This window comes from Lutra lutra, chromosome 9, assembly GCF_902655055.1.
Source record: "Lutra lutra chromosome 9, mLutLut1.2, whole genome shotgun sequence".
NCBI lineage: Eukaryota > Metazoa > Chordata > Mammalia > Carnivora > Mustelidae > Lutra > Lutra lutra.
The window spans coordinates 99,363,475-99,380,868 of NC_062286.1; the positions used below are offsets into that span (position 1 = coordinate 99,363,475).

At 44.5% G+C, this 17,394-nt stretch overlaps 1 protein-coding gene across 1 annotated transcript in view; it reads right to left on the bottom strand.

Annotated features, from left to right (window-relative positions):
• The window catches only part of SLC24A3 (solute carrier family 24 member 3), a 500,867-nt gene that overhangs the window by 33,305 nt on the left and 450,168 nt on the right, over window positions 1-17,394 (bottom strand). Inside the window, exons 10-15 of the mRNA XM_047746163.1 lie at window positions 15,583-15,716; window positions 13,276-13,436; window positions 12,270-12,540; window positions 5,293-5,459; window positions 4,044-4,158; window positions 2,789-2,901 (exon numbers count right to left, since the gene is read on the bottom strand). Coding sequence (XP_047602119.1) covers window positions 2,789-2,901; window positions 4,044-4,158; window positions 5,293-5,459; window positions 12,270-12,540; window positions 13,276-13,436; window positions 15,583-15,716 — 961 coding nt within the window. The remainder of the gene's footprint in view (window positions 1-2,788; window positions 2,902-4,043; window positions 4,159-5,292; window positions 5,460-12,269; window positions 12,541-13,275; window positions 13,437-15,582; window positions 15,717-17,394) is intronic.

A 17,394-nucleotide genomic window follows, 5' to 3' on the forward strand; every position in this document is an offset into this window, starting at 1 on the left:
GTGAGTCAATGAACTTGAGGGTGGTCATGGGGCTCCCCAAATACCTCCCACCTGTAGAGGTACAGGCTGTAGTTGTGGAATGAAGAAGCGATGGCGATAGAAGGTACAACATGGGGAGTATAGTCAATGGTATTATAATAGTGTTGTATGGTCATAGATGGCAGCTATACTTGTGGTGAGAACAACACAACATAGAGACTTGTGGAATCTCTATGCTATACCCCTGAAACTAACATTTTGCGTCAACTACACTGCAATTGAAAAAAAGAGCCCTCCACTCCCCCCCCCAAAAAAAAACCCCAAAATTGAGAAACAAAATACCTCCCACATGAGATCTTTCTCTTGGAAAACAGAGCACAAACTGTCCAGAATAAGTATGTTTTCTATCTGGCACTTGAATATCTTACTACCACCTGTTGACATTCTAGCATAAACATCAAACTCCTGTGAATCTGGTTGATATGAACTCCTTCAAAAGGGCCTGACTGACAACACCACCATTCATAACATCTTCAGAAGATTATCTGGAATTCTGTGACCACCTAATGATGTCCTTTCAGTGGCCAACCTGGAGGGCATTTCTTCAGTGTCTCTCTTATATGCGTCACTTAAGAAGATGAAGCGGGGCACCTGGGTGGCTCAGTGGGTTAAGCCTCTGCCTTTGGCTCAGGTCATGGTTTCAGGATCTTGGGATCGAGCCCCGCATTGGGCTCTGCTCAGCACAGGGCCTGTTTCCCCCCATCTCTCTGCCTACTTGTAATCTCTCTCTCTCTGTGTCAAATTAATAAATAAAATCTAAAAAAAAAAAAAAAGAAGATGAAACAAGTTCAAGATTTAGGATAACGGCCATCGTGAGATAGAAACAAAGGCTGTGGAGAGAGGTCCCATTTGGTGGTGACGTTGGGGAGGGTCCAGAGAGGAATTCTGCATGAAACACACCTGGAAGAAGGGACATCATTTCCAATGGGAAGAGTGATGGGGTGTGTGCATTTGAGACAGAGTCATCTGCCTCTGAAACAGGGCACCTTCAGGGACAAGGACTCGGAGGGCATTGGCTTGGCTCTATGAAATGTCTGAGATGGCAAGTAGTCTGGGAGGTATGATATTTAGGGTGAACTGTTGAGGGTTATTGAAGAACTGGCCTTCCTGATGGATATCTGTTTATATTACAATTAGCCAAGGCTGAGAGATCCTTATACCTTAGGGCCCAGGATTAAAACTTGTCCTGCTGAATCGTTCATAAAAGTCATCAAAAACATCATTGTCTAAATCCATATTGTCATGTAAGTTTGAATGTCATCATTTTTTCAATTGTCTGATGAGCACCCATATGACCTGACCCTGCCTAGACTTCCAACTGCCTCTCAAATCATGGGAGCCTCCCCATGGTGACTTTGCTCCACTTACACTGGACTCGCTTCATGCCAAGTGCATCTCTGCCTCAGGGCCTTTGCACTGACTGTTCCTTCTGCCTAGAATGCTGCACACTGCCGCCCACATCCCCCTGGCTGGTTCTGTCTAATTATTCAGATTTCTTGTCACAGTTACCTTCTGAAAGCTACCAGCATCCCCCCAAGGGAATGTAGCCTCTCTCACCATGTCATTACTCAATTTCACTGACGACAGAGCAGAGATCTTCATTCCTTAGAACACGTTCTGTTTCTTTCCAACCCCTTGTGCTTATCTTTACCCTCTGGTGAAATTTCTCAGCCAGCAGGTAACTTCAGATGAACCAAAAACACTGTCTGCATGGATTTCAGTTTCATTGCAACTGGCCGGACACCCCTTCCCTGGTTGAAATAGCTATTCATTTGTCAAGCAACTTGGAAGACAATTGTCATCTGATAAAATGAGCCACAGTATTTCCTACAGGATATACCATTGCTTAACAACAAATTGTGCAGATAGACTAAGGTAGTGCTTGGCAGCACATCCGGAGAAGCACTGGCCCTGGGTTGAGTGTAAAAATTCTGGAGGCACATTACTCTTTTCTTCCCGTGTCTGGGCAAAAACCTCCAATTGCAGTTTCTTCCTCAGTCCTTGGATAGTGAGTATCTGGGACAGAGTTGCCATTAGTGGAGGGGGAACATTTTAACAAATTGGGAAAGAGAGCTGGACCCTCCATGTCACTCACCTGCAAATCCACCTGAAGTCACAATCAACTTAGCCTTGAGAAACAGCAATGGAGGCTATCTCTGTGGGGGCTGACCCTTACCAGACCCCTTGCAGGGGTTGCATCTTGTAGGTTATGTCCCTTCCTCCATGAATGAAATGATTTTGCTCACAAAGCAAACACACTAGACAGGGGCTGACAGAAGATGGCCCATGGGCCAAATCTGGCCGGCCTCCTATTTTTGCGTGTCCCATGAGTTAAGAATGATTTTTGTAATAAATGAAAAAGAATCCCATACCATAGATCAGGACATGTAAAAATCATATGGAATTCAAATTTCAGTTTCTGTACATAAGGTTGCATTGAAACAGCCACACTCACTCATTTGCACATTGTATATGCTGTTTTTAGGCTACAGCTGCGGAGGTGGGTTGTTGTGACAGAGACCATCTGGCCCACAAAGCCTAAAGTGTTACTACTATCTGGTCCTTCCCTTAAGAAGTCTGCCAACCCCGTTTTCAAGTCCTGAATGCCCCCACAAGCCTGATTTTAGGACTTCGATAAGCAAGAGTTCTTTTGCCTCTCAACATTAGTATTTCCTCATCTCCTCTGCCCTGAAAACAGTGTCTGCATAGCCCGAGATTTAAGGGGAATTCACAGGGGAAACCCACTTACGTAGGATCCATAATCCACAGCCAGGGTCTGCAGGGCCCATGGGAGACCAAGGCCAATGAGGATATCAAACACGTTGCTCCCGATAGAGTTGGATACTGCCATGTCTCCCATGCCTGAAAAGACAAGAGGTCACTAGAGTGAGGGAGGTGATCTCAGGATAGTACAGGGGCTCCCCAAGGGACACTGTCAAACTTTTGGTCTGACAGCCAGAGACTTAGCTGGCAGATCTGCTGGCTCATTTGCTAGGTGGTTCCCTCCCAGGCCACCACCTGTATTTTCAATGGAATAGGTATCTTCAGTAGAAAGGAATGGAATGGAACAGAACAGACTAGAATGAAATGCACATACTACTAAACTGTTGACCTTCAAATATGATCACTGGTGAAATGTGAATGATTCCAAAAACCAAATATAGTTCCCCAAATTCTGAAACTTCCTTCTAGAAAGGAATAAACTTAACAGTTCTGTTAAGCCTCTCACGAGCTCACCAACTCATATATTTTACTACCAACTCCCAATTGCTCTACACTCACTTCAACTCTTTTTCTAAATAATTGAGCACTATTAAGAAAAACAGTGTAACCAGTAGAATTTCATGAGGACTTCTCGGGGACACTGCTCTAAGTGTTGTAGCTACACATTGTATTTGTCAAAAACAAATGCAATCAGCACAAATCAGGCATGCACACTAGAGTGGGTTCTAGCAAAGGGCATGGCCTCTGGAAGGAGCGTCCATCTGTGAGCTTGGTTTTGAAGTAAGGGAGGCTGTGCCATACATTGAGGACTGACCTATGACAACCACCATTGTCAGGGTACTGCAGCTGGGTAGACCTTAGGCTATGGGTTCTGTCTTCTCTAAGCCTTGGTTTCCCTATCCATAGAATGATCTTCCCTATCCCACAGAGTTGTTTAAATTAAATAAGATAACGTACCTAGACAGCTTTGCTCGGTGTGTGGCGCTCAGCAAAGGTTAACTCTTATTACATTTATTACTATTTTTAATAAAATAGGGGGTCAGTAACACAACCTCTAGAAAGGCCTCTGTGTACTACCTGGAAAATGTCTCTGCCTTTCTGAAGGGTAGATCTTCTGGCTTGTTTCCCTGTTCTTTTGATGCCAGTGAGCTTTTTGACTGACACAGCACTGAAGTCAACCATCACCTGGGTAATTGTCATGTGGATCCCCCAAAGCTACCCCCAACCCACAGGTCTTCCTCCCTTGCCCACGCCTGTCCCCATCCAAATGGAGGTCCCACCCTGTCTGGCCACGATGAGGCTAGCCATGCAATCGGGCACACTGGTTCCAGCTGCCAGGAAGGTGATCCCCATGATGACATCAGGAATTCCCAGAGTGTATCCAATGATCGTCACCTGGAAGAAGCAGGAAGAGGTGGTGAGTTGGGGGCTGATGTCAACCTGATGCACTAGTGGATCCTCTGCCCAAGAAGCACAAAAGGCTACAATCTGGGCAGTCTCCTTAGGGGGCAATGTCTGCTCTAGGTGTCAATGTAGATGGTAAAGAACATCATGCAGAGCAGACCAGGACTGCAGGTCTGGGAACTAAGATACAATTATGGAGCCCATGTTTCCCAACCAAAGATTAGTATTGTATACATCTTTCTTTCAGGTGAGGCAGGAGGCTTGAGAGAAAGTTTCTGGGAAAGGGTGTCTTGGGTACAGAATATTTGAATTCAGGATGGTCCTAGGATACCCCAGAATGGAAAAGTGGAGTCATAAATAGGCAATGCATTCTGGATGGTTGTGTTTCCTAAAATGGCTTTGGGGCAGAGGCTCTTTTGAGCCAGAACCCCACAACCAATGCCAGTTCTTGAATCTTTGTTTTAGCTTCAGAAGGGACCCTTGAGTGGTCACCTGGTCCATTGACCTTATTTTCTGGTTGACAAAACTATGACTTAGTTAAGGGAAGTGACGATGACAGCTGGGATGATTACTCCCCAATTCTTCACATCTTTCCTTCATGTTTCCTTCATGTTCTCTGCCTTGTGGCTCTGCTGTTCTTCCCATTAGAGCAGGTGGAATAGATTTTCCCCACTCCATTGATACTGGGCAGAAGTCACAGGTCCAAGGTACTAGGATGCACCTCATGTTTCCACTGGCCCTCTAGCATTCCAACAATCTGCCATGAGAAAAGCATTCCCTAGGTAGCCACCGGTCCAAGGAAAAAGAGCAAACATAAGAAGTAGATATGAAACCCCCTGCTGCCTGAATCACATATAACCATGTTATGGCTTGAAGGAGAACCCTCAGTCAGTGCTGGCTAAGGTTAGTCAAACCACGCTCAACCTACAGGTATGTAAGTGGGAAGATAACTTCTTGGGATTCTAAACCACTGAGTTCAGAGGTGGTTTGTCATGAAGCTTATTGAGGCATTAGCTGACTGATAACAGTGACTGGGCTGACACCTCACCTCCGAGTCCCCTCTGATTGAGGGTATTTTTCTCTCTAAAGAGGTCTAGCAATGCTGTGGGTCCTCAGTACACTCACCATCCACACCATCATGTAGGAGAAGGCTGCTATCCACAATGTGGAAGAAGCAAATGTCACCATAAACCATTTTTCCCAGCGTGGCTTGTTGCAGTTGGGTACAGTGAAGTATAAGACAAAGCTCAGTGGCCAGGTGAACGCCCACTTCACTGTTTCCAGTTTTCCAGCTGGGAAAGGAAACAAAGACAAAAAAAAAATTAGTTAGTTTCATCTCTGTGTTTTACCAGCCCTCTGTGCTACTTGCCCCAGACATTTATGTCCTAATTGATGACCTGTGAAATCAGGCTTATTATATTGTCCTTTTCATAAAAGACACAAATGGCTTCCCACCAGCAGCAAAACCTAGCATACAAAAGCAAGCAGAATAAAAACAGTTATCCACCGCTCACCTGCTAGTTAGGCACCCAAATGACAGATGAGGCACTTCTGAGGATACAGGGCTGGAAGGATGGTTTGGCACATGTGGCCGGTGGCAAAGGATGAGGAAGATTCCCAGATGCAAAGGGAGGGGAGTGTGTGGGGATGCAGGTGAAGGTTAGGGAGGGGAGCTGGAAGACCACCAGTTGGCCTGGGGTCTATTCTCCCCATGGTTAGATCAAATCTTGCCAGATTATAAAGTGTCAGTGGTCCCAGCGCCATCTAGTGGAATTGCTCAACATTGTCAACTCCTTGAAATGAACAATGATTTGAAAGTTCTCAAGGTGGGGTTTGTATCTCAAGTTGAAGTGAATTTGCATATTAGTCATTGATTTCTGGTTCTCTAAATACCTGCTGCCATGGCTAGTGATGACCTGATCTTATCATCTCTGTGTTGCCTGAGCCCTGTGTTTCAGAGATACCCATAAATGCTTATTTTGGTGACTATGTTGCTATGAGTTCCTTGTAACCACAGATTTGACAAACCTTTCAATTCTCCTTTAGCCTTACATCCTGAGTAAGTGCTAACACTTCTGGTAAGAAATATGTATTGCATACACTCCCTGCTTCAATAGAGATAAAGAACCTCTCTGCCTTCCAGAAAGTTCCTTGAGCCTCTTTCCAGTCAACTTGACTTCCACCTTCTACCACCATAAATTAGTTTTCCCTGTTATCCACATTTAAATAAAGAAAATCACATGGCATGTGATTTTAGTCAACTACATTCTTTCAGCCAACATGTTTTTTGAGATTCATTCATGGGTCAGGAGTTCATTCTTAATTGCTTTGTAGTTTTCCATCCTACAGATACACACTTTGTTTATCCATTCTCCTCCAGATGGGAATTTGAGTTGTTGCCAGTTTTCAGGTACTACAACTAAAGGAGCTATGGGTATTCTTGTATCCTTTGTTTTGTCGGCATGTTTTTCTTTCTCTTGGGCGAAGACCCAGGAATAGAATTGCTGAGTCACAGGGAAGATGTTTAACTTCGCAAGAAACTGCCGAGCACTTTTCCAAAATGATCATCTCATCTTATATTCCTATCAGAATGAAGGAGGTATTTGTTAAATTACACTTTGAACAGTGATTAATAAAATGTTAAATGAAAATTATTTCAAAATTTTATGCCAGTATCCGGCACTTTTCCAATTAGCTGCTATGCAGATACGGAGCTGGGAACGGATGGTGACAACCTTGAGACTGTTTGGCTGGATTTCTAAGCAAGAAAGCGGTCAGGGTTTTTTTGTGAGGGGCTTCCAAATGTTGTGGAGTCCACCATTATCGTCAGACCCTTGGATCTCAAAGGCATCCTGGAATTCGGCATGCTCCTAAAGCCTGTAACGTGGTGATGTCATTTTTTCATTGGACAATCCCCTCACAGGCCTTGCAGTCCTCCGGATGCCCTTACACAGAGAGACTTGGTCCAGTTTAAAACACACACCCAATCAAAGTTACAAAGAAACACACGAATGGGAAGAGAAAGGACTACAATCTGGCTTTGTCTTTCTTCAGAAAATAATAATAATAAAAAAGACAAGGGAAGAAAAATGAAATTGGAACTTAAAACTGTGGGAGCTTAGAAAATGATATTGATTCAGTAGAACTGTAAGCAATATACGTTGGCACCAATGAATTTTGAGTTTTTTCTCTCAGCTGCTTTAGAAAAGTCGGACTTGACCCTGCAGGGGCCATATATCTAGAAAACAGTTTTCTCCATTTCATGATACAGATATTTTCTCTAAGTTAAAGCTCCACTGTAACCACAAACTTACAGTAGAAACTCAATCAGTAACATCTGGAAGTTACTTTTTTAAGTGTAATGTAACAAATATAACTCCTTGAGCAAACCAAGTGATACAGAAATGTGCTTTTTAAGTGATTTTGAGGAGCAGTCAGATAAGGAACGTACTTATATTTTGGTGTGTTCTTTTCAGTCTTTTTTTTCCCGCTGAAAGTGTGTTTACCTACATCCTTGGTAAGTGTTTCTATTTCTATTAGTCAACAGTGAGTCTTTCTTCATGCAAGGGTTAATATATGTACAACTTATACTATGCATAGGTGCATATAACTTACATATATACTATGTGGATTTAGGTTCTACGTATATTATATGCACATATAAACACAGGAATGTTAATGTATGTGCACATTTTAGCTGGCCTAAATTTCTGTTTCTGAAAAAAGGGGTAAAATGTTTTAAGGAAAAACTGTTTGAGTCAACAGTATTTCTGGACATTTTCCCATCTTTTCTTCCATTGCTATGTGGTCTGCCTCTAGTCCCCCAGGGGACAGGTTTATTTCTTCCCTTAACAAATATTCTTTGAATTGCACCCTCATCCCCACCCCCAAGGCCAGTCTGTGCCAGGTGCTGTTCCGGGTGCTGAGGACAGAGCTAAGAAAACCAAACTCCCTGAGCATGAACCTGATATACCCAAGATTATGTGATTCCTTGGAAAGGAGCCAGCAGCTGGGAGATGAAATCAGGGACGTGAAGTGAGGACTCGGAGCATTATAGTATCCCTTTGAGTGTGACTTGGCTCCAAAAAGCAAAGGACCTGTCCTTAAGTTGTATTCCTTATTGAGTTTTTACAGAAGTTTTTTACTTTTACTTCTATTGAGAAGAAAAAGTCATTGCTCATTCTTATAGACCTGGAGTTAAATATATCAATTTTCTCTAACTACATAGGCAATAAAAATGCAGTGTTTTAGAATGGAAAATCTAGAAAAAATAAAAAAAGAATTCCACCTGGAGAAACACACTCATATTTTGGTATATTTCTTTTCAGTCTTTTTCTGTGGAAGTATGTTTGCCTATGTACACATGGAAATATTTCTTTCTTTTCTTTTCTTTCTTTCTTTTTCTTTCTTTTTTTTTTTTTTTTAGAGAGAGAGAGAGAGCATGCAACCCGGGGGCGGGGGGAGAGGGAGAGAGAGAATCTTATCCACGTCCAGTACAGAGCCAGATGCAGGGCTCAATATCATGACCCTGAGATCATGACCTGAGTCGAAATTAAGAGTTGGATGCTTAACCGACTGAGCCATCCAGGTGCCTCCACATGTAAATATGTAAATATTTCCATTTCTGTCAGTCAACATTAAGGCTTTCTTTATACAAGAGATAAGTATACATGTGCAATTTTTATATACATACACACACATTTTCTATGTATAGGTATATATATGAATATATATTATATGAATTTAACCCATATGTACATTATGAGCACATATAAAAATACAGGTATGTTAATATCTGTGCATAAACCATAAAAGCATAAACTCAATATAAAAATGTATACATTGCATGAATAAACATGTCATATGTACACATGATATCAACCATACACATGCACACCGCATATATGCACACACTTGTATGTACATGTATGTGCACATAGTGTATGTGTATACACACCCATCCATCCTAGGTACGCCTACATTTACATACTTCCACATAATTACTTATTCGTTACTTACACTCACTACAGTCAAGTCCTGGAGAGAAGAAAGCCCTATATCTGAGTGACAGAAACACAGAGAACCATGCCCTGACAAGATTAACACAAGGGGGAAAAAATGTCCTCATCATGTGGACAGAGCTTTTTCAGGCCAAAGGAACTGGATGTGGGGCTCCTGGGACTGGGTCCTTCCCGCTCCTCGAATGCCATCTGCTGGCCCTCTCACTGCTGTGAAGGCTCTGCCTGTCCTGGGAGTGGAGCGGGTGCTGCTGGGCATGCAGGCTGTGAGACTCAGATGGAAGTTCCTGAGTCCTGAAATGGGGTGTGGGTTTGGTGGTGGGAGGATAACTGGACAAACCCACTCTCCAATTCAGCTGCAGCACCTCACCTCGTTCTGAATGAGGCTCGCGTAAGCCTCAGGAGAATGGTGAAGATTGCTGGCGTGAGTCCAGGATGTTACCTTCTCACTGCCTCAGGTGCAGCCCCGGACAAGCAGCCCCAGTGTCCCCTGGGGACTTGTGATAAATGCGGAATCTGGGCCTCCCTGCCAGAGCTCCCGAATCAGAGCCTGCATTTTTATCCAGGATGCCCTGGTGACAGGGCTGGTCTAGAAGAACCTGGGGTTCCACTTCCTTTCTTGGCAGCTCAGGGCCTTGAAATGAAGCAGAGACCCCAAGGAATGGCAGGACCAGGCAGAGCATCCTTTCTCCTCTAGTGCTTGAATTGCCAAAAGATGCAGGGTGCCTCAGGGGCGGGGGTGGAGTGGAGTGGGGTGGTGGAGATTCCTTAGCCCACACCAGCAGCCACGTCTCTTAACACACAAGGAGACAAGGGGATGTGGCTGGGAGGCCCCGGGCCTCCGCAATGAACCCCAGAGATGAGGAGTGGAAGTGAGCAACAGTTAGTTATAAGATACCTTGAAATCTCCCAGTTAGGTCTGGCATTTATCCCATTCAGGTGAGAAAAAGGAAACAAGTGACCTAAAGGGGCCCCTTTGTCCCACTGAGTAATGAGACCCAGTTGTGGGAGCCAGATGAGTTGTCTGGTGCCACACACATGTCTTTGGTCATCTGCCTGGAAGGGTGTACATGGGGCTTCGGGGCCTCTGGGGGCGCCCCCCCCAACACTGGTCCCTTACAGACTCTTCACCTATTCCAAGAGCTTCTTTCATCAGTGAAAGACTGTAGCAAAATAGGCATTTTGGGAACTTCGTTATGGGCTGTTGAGGGTGAGCTCTGAAAGCAAAGATTTTAGATGTAGACCCCCAAAAGTCTGTGCCCTGATTCTCAGAACCTGTGAAGAGGAGGCTGAACCATCAGTTCCATGACTATGCTCTGCTTTGTGGGAGAATCGACCTCCTGAAAGGGGATTAGGCAGGCGGGCCTGCTCTAGGCTCCTCAGAAGCAGAAGGGGAAGCCCAAGAGACCGGAATTGTGAGAAGGATGGAAAGCACCATTGGTGATGTGAAGAATGCAGGCTTCCAGGAGCAGTGAGCAGCCCCTGGCTGACAGCCAGCAAGGGAATGGGACTCAGCCTTCCAACCACAGGGAACTGGGTTTTGCCAATAATCTGCATGTGTTTGAGAGTGATTCTCCCCAGGGCCTCTGGGAAGGTCTATAGCCCTGTCTACACCTCTAATATGGCCTTTGGAGCCTCTGAAGCCCAGCCAGGCTGTGCTGGACTTCTGACCTACAGAACTGGGGGCTAATCAATGGGTGTTGGTTTAAACCACTCAGTTTGTGGTAATTTGTTCTACAGCAATAGAAAATGAACACAAAAGTTCATAAGGGGGATATAGAGGGCCTGGTTGCTTAATCTTTAAAATGTTTTTGTCCTGTTGATAGGGAAGAAGGTTGCCAAGAAATAAGAGTCAAAGATGGCAAAATGGATAAAGAGCCAGCATGCTTTTTTTCCTACCAAGATAAATCTCTAATAAGTAATGACTTAACTCTGGCTGGGCTGTTGGGACTTTGGGGTAAAAGATCTGAGTGGATATTCTCTAGTTAGTTTGGGGAAGCACTTGATGAGGTTGAGATCTGAGGGGCCCTGAGGGGACCCAGGAGCAGTTCTCATCCTAGGTTCACTTGCTATTCCCTGGACCACAGAAAGGCCTTACATCTGAAATTAACACAGAACTCTGCCACTCCACACCCACATCTTATCATTAAATGACCTTTCAAGTGGGTCAAGTAATACTTCACCAGAATTCAGTTCTCCTGCAATTTTAAACATCCCAGAGAAGTCACACACTTATTAAGCTCTCACACTGGACCAGGGCACTTTCCTGAAACAGTCGAAGATTCTGGAAGGTCTAGAAAATAGGTAGAATTTTTTGGGCTTGGTCCACCCATTCCACGAATGGGTAGGATGGGGGGAAAAAGTCTTTACAATAGCCAAGTCATTGTTGGGTAGCAGTCAGAGGAGGACACTGCTTTGGTGGCTGGGGTCCTGAAAATTATACATGCCTGTGCTTCCCCTTCAAGATACCAGGGAGATGCCCTTGGCCAGCCTCACTGTGTGAGACTTAGCTGGGGCTGGGATCTGTATCTCCCATGGTGTCCGTCCTGGAAACAAGCAGGTCATGGGAGAGGAGAAACCTGAATGGGGTGTGTGAGGTAAGGGGCAAGAAGTGACTGGGAGAACAAAGACCAGCTGAGAAGTCTGCATGTTTCCCCAAGGCTGGCCTTGGCAGAACAGGTCCCTCGGCCAAATGTAATGGGATGGGTGAAGGTGGGTGATGTGTCTCTTGTCTTGAGCACCAAGCTGCCTTCCCAACATGGGTGATGGGCATTTCCTCCTTAGCCCCGAGAGGTTCCACAGAACAGCTAAGCTAAGCTAAGAGTCTTCCTTCACGAAGTGCCAACAAATTATACTTGGTCAAAGAACCCACATTTCAACCCACGGTCAAGTGTTCCCATCTTGTTCATCCTTGGACCTTCTAAAACAGAGTCTTTCCCACTGTAGAAGTTAATATAAATATTTCTATGTTCATATAGAGATAGTTCTTTGAATCGAATGTCAAAAAGATCACCAAAGTCAAAGGCATCTATTCAGTGGCCTCAAAATAGCTCCCAAACCCAGCCTAGACATAGGACCTCTTACAGGGGAGGTCGAATGGCGTGTAAGGTCCTTCATCATCATCCTCATCCTCCTCTTCCTCTTCGTCATTCTCGTTGTTCTCATTGTCTTCATTCTCATTCTCTGTCTCATTACCAGCCTCTGCAACAATATCATCCCTCCGAGTCCCATTCACGCCTCTGTCTGGGGCACTGCTGGGCCCTGTCCCATTCTCCACGGTGTGCTTAATTGGGATTTTGATGGCCACCTCCGATTCTCCATTGGCATAGGCCCTACTGTTTATCAGTCTTTGTCTCTGGAAAGAAAAAGGCACATTCTTACCATAGTCAGAAGAACTGTAGATCTGCACACCCAGAACACCAGCTACTGGGATCTTTTTCAGGCAGCTGACAAGGAGATGCTTCCAGGAGATTCTGCAGTGAAGTCTTAAGGGATTCCTCAAAGTAAGAAGCAACTCAGACAACCTCCTTCTGGGAGGAAGGATTAACCTTTTATGACCCACTGGAGTGTTTTCTACCAGCATTCTTGATTCCTGTGCACTGTAGTATTATCTTTCTTCTCTGGACTGTAGGAATCCCTTGGACCATATGAGAGAAAGCCACATAGATGTGTCTGGACTAGTGTATCAATAAGGCTGTGACTCCAGAAACAGGGATACACAGGAAAATTCAGGTCAGAGACTACATTACTTTAAAATAAGGCAACCTTGATTTAGCAAGTACTTCTGTGCCAATTCACATCAGAGAGCTTTATCCAACTGGAAGATGAAAAGAAAAAGGTATGTGGAAGGGAACAGGAGAGTTTTTCTATATAACTGGGAGCCTGGTCATGTCTTTCAACACATGGAGAAAAGAGCAAGAACCAGGATGCACAGCTGGGCCATGGGCAAAGATGTTGGGAAGCAGCAGAGGGGTAATATTTTGTTAAATATAGAGTTTGGTATTTCTATTCTCAGACCAAGAAACTTTCTCCCCTTCCCAAAGTCTCCCATCTCCGTCTAGCGGCAAATGGAGTGTGCTTTCCCAGATACCTCATTGATCAACATGCGACTGGCCATGGAGAGTCGGGTCTTGGGGGGAAAATGGCTGGTGATCATGATTCGAAGTCCAGCCTCAGAGAAAGAAAGCTGGTGAGGGTAAGCTGACAGCAGCTCATCTACCATAATCACTGACGCTTTGCGGTGGAAATTGGCTAGGGAAATTAAAAACATAAAATAAAGATATTATTGAGGCTAGAAGCAGAAAAGAGATATTTATTTAGTCTTCTTTCCCCTCCTTCGTCCCTCAGCCCCTCCTTCCTTCCCACCTACTCATTTATCCATCCATCTACCCATCTACCCATCTATCCTTCTTTCTATCCACCCAATCATCCATCCATCCATCCATCCAACCATCCATCCTTCCATCTACTCATCTATCTTTCTTTCCTTCCTTCCTTCCTTCCTTCCTTCCATCCGTCCACCCACCCATCCTCCCATCTACCCATCTATCCTTCCTTCCATCCACCCAACCAACCATCCATCCATCCAAGGAGCAAAATATGGAGAAGAGTCAAACTCTTCTTTCCATAAGGCTCATTGATAGCTCTTTTGAAATGACTTGAAACAATATAAGCATCATTCACTGGCATGGTAAGAAAGAGTGATAAGAAAGAGAAGTCCTCTGTATCTTCAAAGGATTTTTTTCCCACCACTCAGACTTGGGGCACAGGAAAGATCCCAATAATCTTTAGTAACCCTTTATGCCTTTCTTTTTTTTTTTTTTTTAAAGATTTTATTTATTTATTTCACAGAGAGAGATCACAAGTAGGCAGAGAGGCAGGCAGAGAGAGAGAGAGAGAGAGAGAGGAGGAAGCAGGCTCTCTGCCAAGCAGAGAGCCCGATGCGGGACTCGATCCCAGGACCCTGAGATCATGACCTGAGCCGAAGGCAGCGGCTTAACCCACTGAGCCACCCAGGCGCCCCCCTTTATGCCTTTCAAATGTCAACAATGTTCAATGTTCTGAGCTGTTAAAAGCTGCAGCAATGACTTTAGTGCCAAGTGGAGGGCTTAAGTGGGGAATTAGCACATTGCTGCAGCCCAGCCTATGAGCAAGGCTGACAAAGGGGCAAAAGGGTAGGTGAACCAGCTACATGACAGAGGCCCAAGGTCCAGAGTGGCCCAAACTGTTACACAACATTTGCTGGCAGTCCTGATAAATAAGTTTCATCAAGGCCCAACACCCTCTCTACAAACATGCGATATGAGCACACAGCTCATAGGTGTCTAGCCACACACTCTGCTGGTGGTCACCCCTGTTTTCCAAGCCACTAAAAATCATGAAATGATCTCTGGAAACATGGACTAATATGAGGTAGCTCTTTTTGGTTTCCTAAGAGTATTCCTTTAATGGTTATAAACTATCCAGAAGAGAAGAGATTCAATGAAATCCTTTTGTGGGATGGCACTGAATACTTAAGTCTTTTGCTAAACATAATTAGAAAAGTTTATCAAATAATTGATTTTCAAATTCTAATAATTACCTCAGATTTAAAACTCAGATTTGAATAACCTATAGATTTTCAAATTTCTTTTGTGTTTTTCCTGCAAAGCAACCATATGAGACCAAGAAGAAATAAACCCACACATTTTTAGAGAAGGTCAAAAGAAATTGAAAAACCAAACACATTCTAAGGCAAAAGTAAATGATAAATTTCTGTGTTCCTCTAAGAAAGAATATTCTTTATTAGGGAGCACTATCTTAGTTCTCTCAGTGTATCAATTGCTTAATGAGAATCTATTGAATACAAGAATTACTTTGAAAAAAGGAGGGGCAGCAATTTTCTGTTATTTTGCAGCCTGGATACAGAGGTAATATAGCCTGAAAAAAGAATGTGGATATAATAATATACTAATAGCAACTATCACTAATGGGGTAATTTATATAGTTTATCTATCCCCTTTACTCATTACAATTATCCCCATTTTGCAGAAGAAAAAATTGAGGTTCAGAAAGGATTGTTAATTGGCTTCACAGTCAGATAGCCCAAATGTGACAGAGTCAATACCTCAAGACCCCTGGTCTTGTCTCCTTTATTGTCCTGTCCTAAATCCCCTGTGTCACTGCCAGCAAATGTTTTGCCCAATGAAGTTTCCCAAGCAGCTCATCACCGGGTATGCCTGCCCGAAGATGTATCCAAAGGGAGGCAGGGAGGCCTGGAAGCTTCTCTCCCTTGGTCTCCTCTGGGGCAGGCAGCCTCCCACCAGCCCAGCCACAGTACTCCAGGGGTGGCCATGAAGGTGGGCAGCCAGGCATCCTCCCAGCGCTCCCTCCTGGGACCCAGGTTGTCCGCAGGTACCTTTCTTCAGTAGCACCACAGTTGCGTCACAGTTGCTGCTGTCGTCAATTTCAGCATTGTTGGCCAAGCCATTGACCATGTTTCCAGCACCTTTCGTCCTCCTTTCGAAGCACTGATGGATGCAAGCATTATATCTGAACAAAGCAATGAGCAGAAGAAGCCCATCAGCCTGTGTGTCCTGCAGCTCTCAGTGCAGGCACATTGTAGGGGACCCCATACTTCAAGTTATCATTATTCTGTATTCATGTCCCCATGGAGAAATGCAATCTGTCCTATTTTCTGAGTGAGTGAAAATAAAACCAACATCACATAAGTAAATAGAGACATACTTCTTTCTTTGCAAATTTTCAAGGTCAGTGGTGGCATTCTGGGATTGAACTCCCTTGCTCACAGTCCATGCTTGGAAGGGCCATGATGAGACTCAGCAGGATGGACAAGGTCTACTTTCTCTTGGCCATGTCTCCAGGACACACCCCTTTGAAGGGCGTGCTGGGTGGGGGAAGGAGAAAGTGTCACATCCATACTGCTGCCCAGTCCCAGTGCGTCATGGTCTGCGGGCCACAGGCCAACTGGCACTCTAAGTCTCTGTTTGGTTTTCTAAAACCATAGGTTGTGGTCCTGGGAATCTCTGTACATAGTGGGCCACAATTCCAGGTCAGGTGGTTGGCTTTAGGAAACAATTCTGGACTATGATTTTCCAGAATGATTGGGTGAAAACATTGTGTCATCTTTCTTTTAGTCTTTTGTGTTGGAAGGGAAGACGCTTATATAAATTCCTAGCATGTTTTTGGCAGCTACATATTTTTACAATATTAAATATCCTTTACTATTAGAAGACCCCCAGAGAGGAATCCTCGAAAATTCTTGGGAAAACACAGCCAGGCAGTTTCCAGAGCACTGGAGGCCACTGCTATTTTTTTGCCCCACTCAAACAGCTAAAGGCATCAGTGGCTTACTAGTCATGGGACAAGCCATGGGACAACAACATGTTGCCCCACCTTGATCTCTGGCCTTCCAGAGGAACTGCAGCCAGGCATGGCAATTCTAAATGGCCAGCTGGTAGGCCCCTCAAGCTGTATTTCCCCATATAGGCTTCTCTTCCACATCCTTTACTGCTACAGGTTCTCTGGAGTCTGCTTCACTGGCACATATTTCTGTTCTTCAGTGAGAGCAGCTCTGGGTGGGTGGGCCATCCTGGTATAGATGGAGGGAGCCTCTGCAGCTGGACAGCCCCTTCCTGTACTCCCTGGGAGCTTATGGTTCATCCTCCATGGCATGAAGAAGACTAGAAAACTAGTCAAAAGTGATGATGGTTTCTGTGAGAAGGGAAGTGGGCAGGGCAGTCCTGGGACACTCTCAGGCTTTATATGAGGCAGAGAACAGAACCAGAACATCACTTTTTTGCAACCCTAAAGAAATAATGGGGCCAGATCTTGTGCATGGATGGCTCCCAACATTACTGACAGAGCGATTGGAAACATCAGTGTGCCTGTTGGTGGCAGAACTCACCGCCACTTGGGACACAGTCTACCCTAAACTGGATTGACGGCTGGCATACAGGAAACACAGGGGTCAAAGGAACAGGCCACACCACAGCACAGGATGTAATCAATAATTTCCAAACTGTGGGAAACTGTGTAGCTAACAACCCAACTTGATCAAAGAATAAATTGCAAGGAAAAAGAAAACCAGAGGGGGGATTCATAGATTAAAAGTCTGAGCAACCAATGATAATGAGTGGGATTTATTTGGATTCTGATTTTAAAAAATATTTGGGAGATTAAAAGAAACTGTAAAAAAATGGCATTCGTG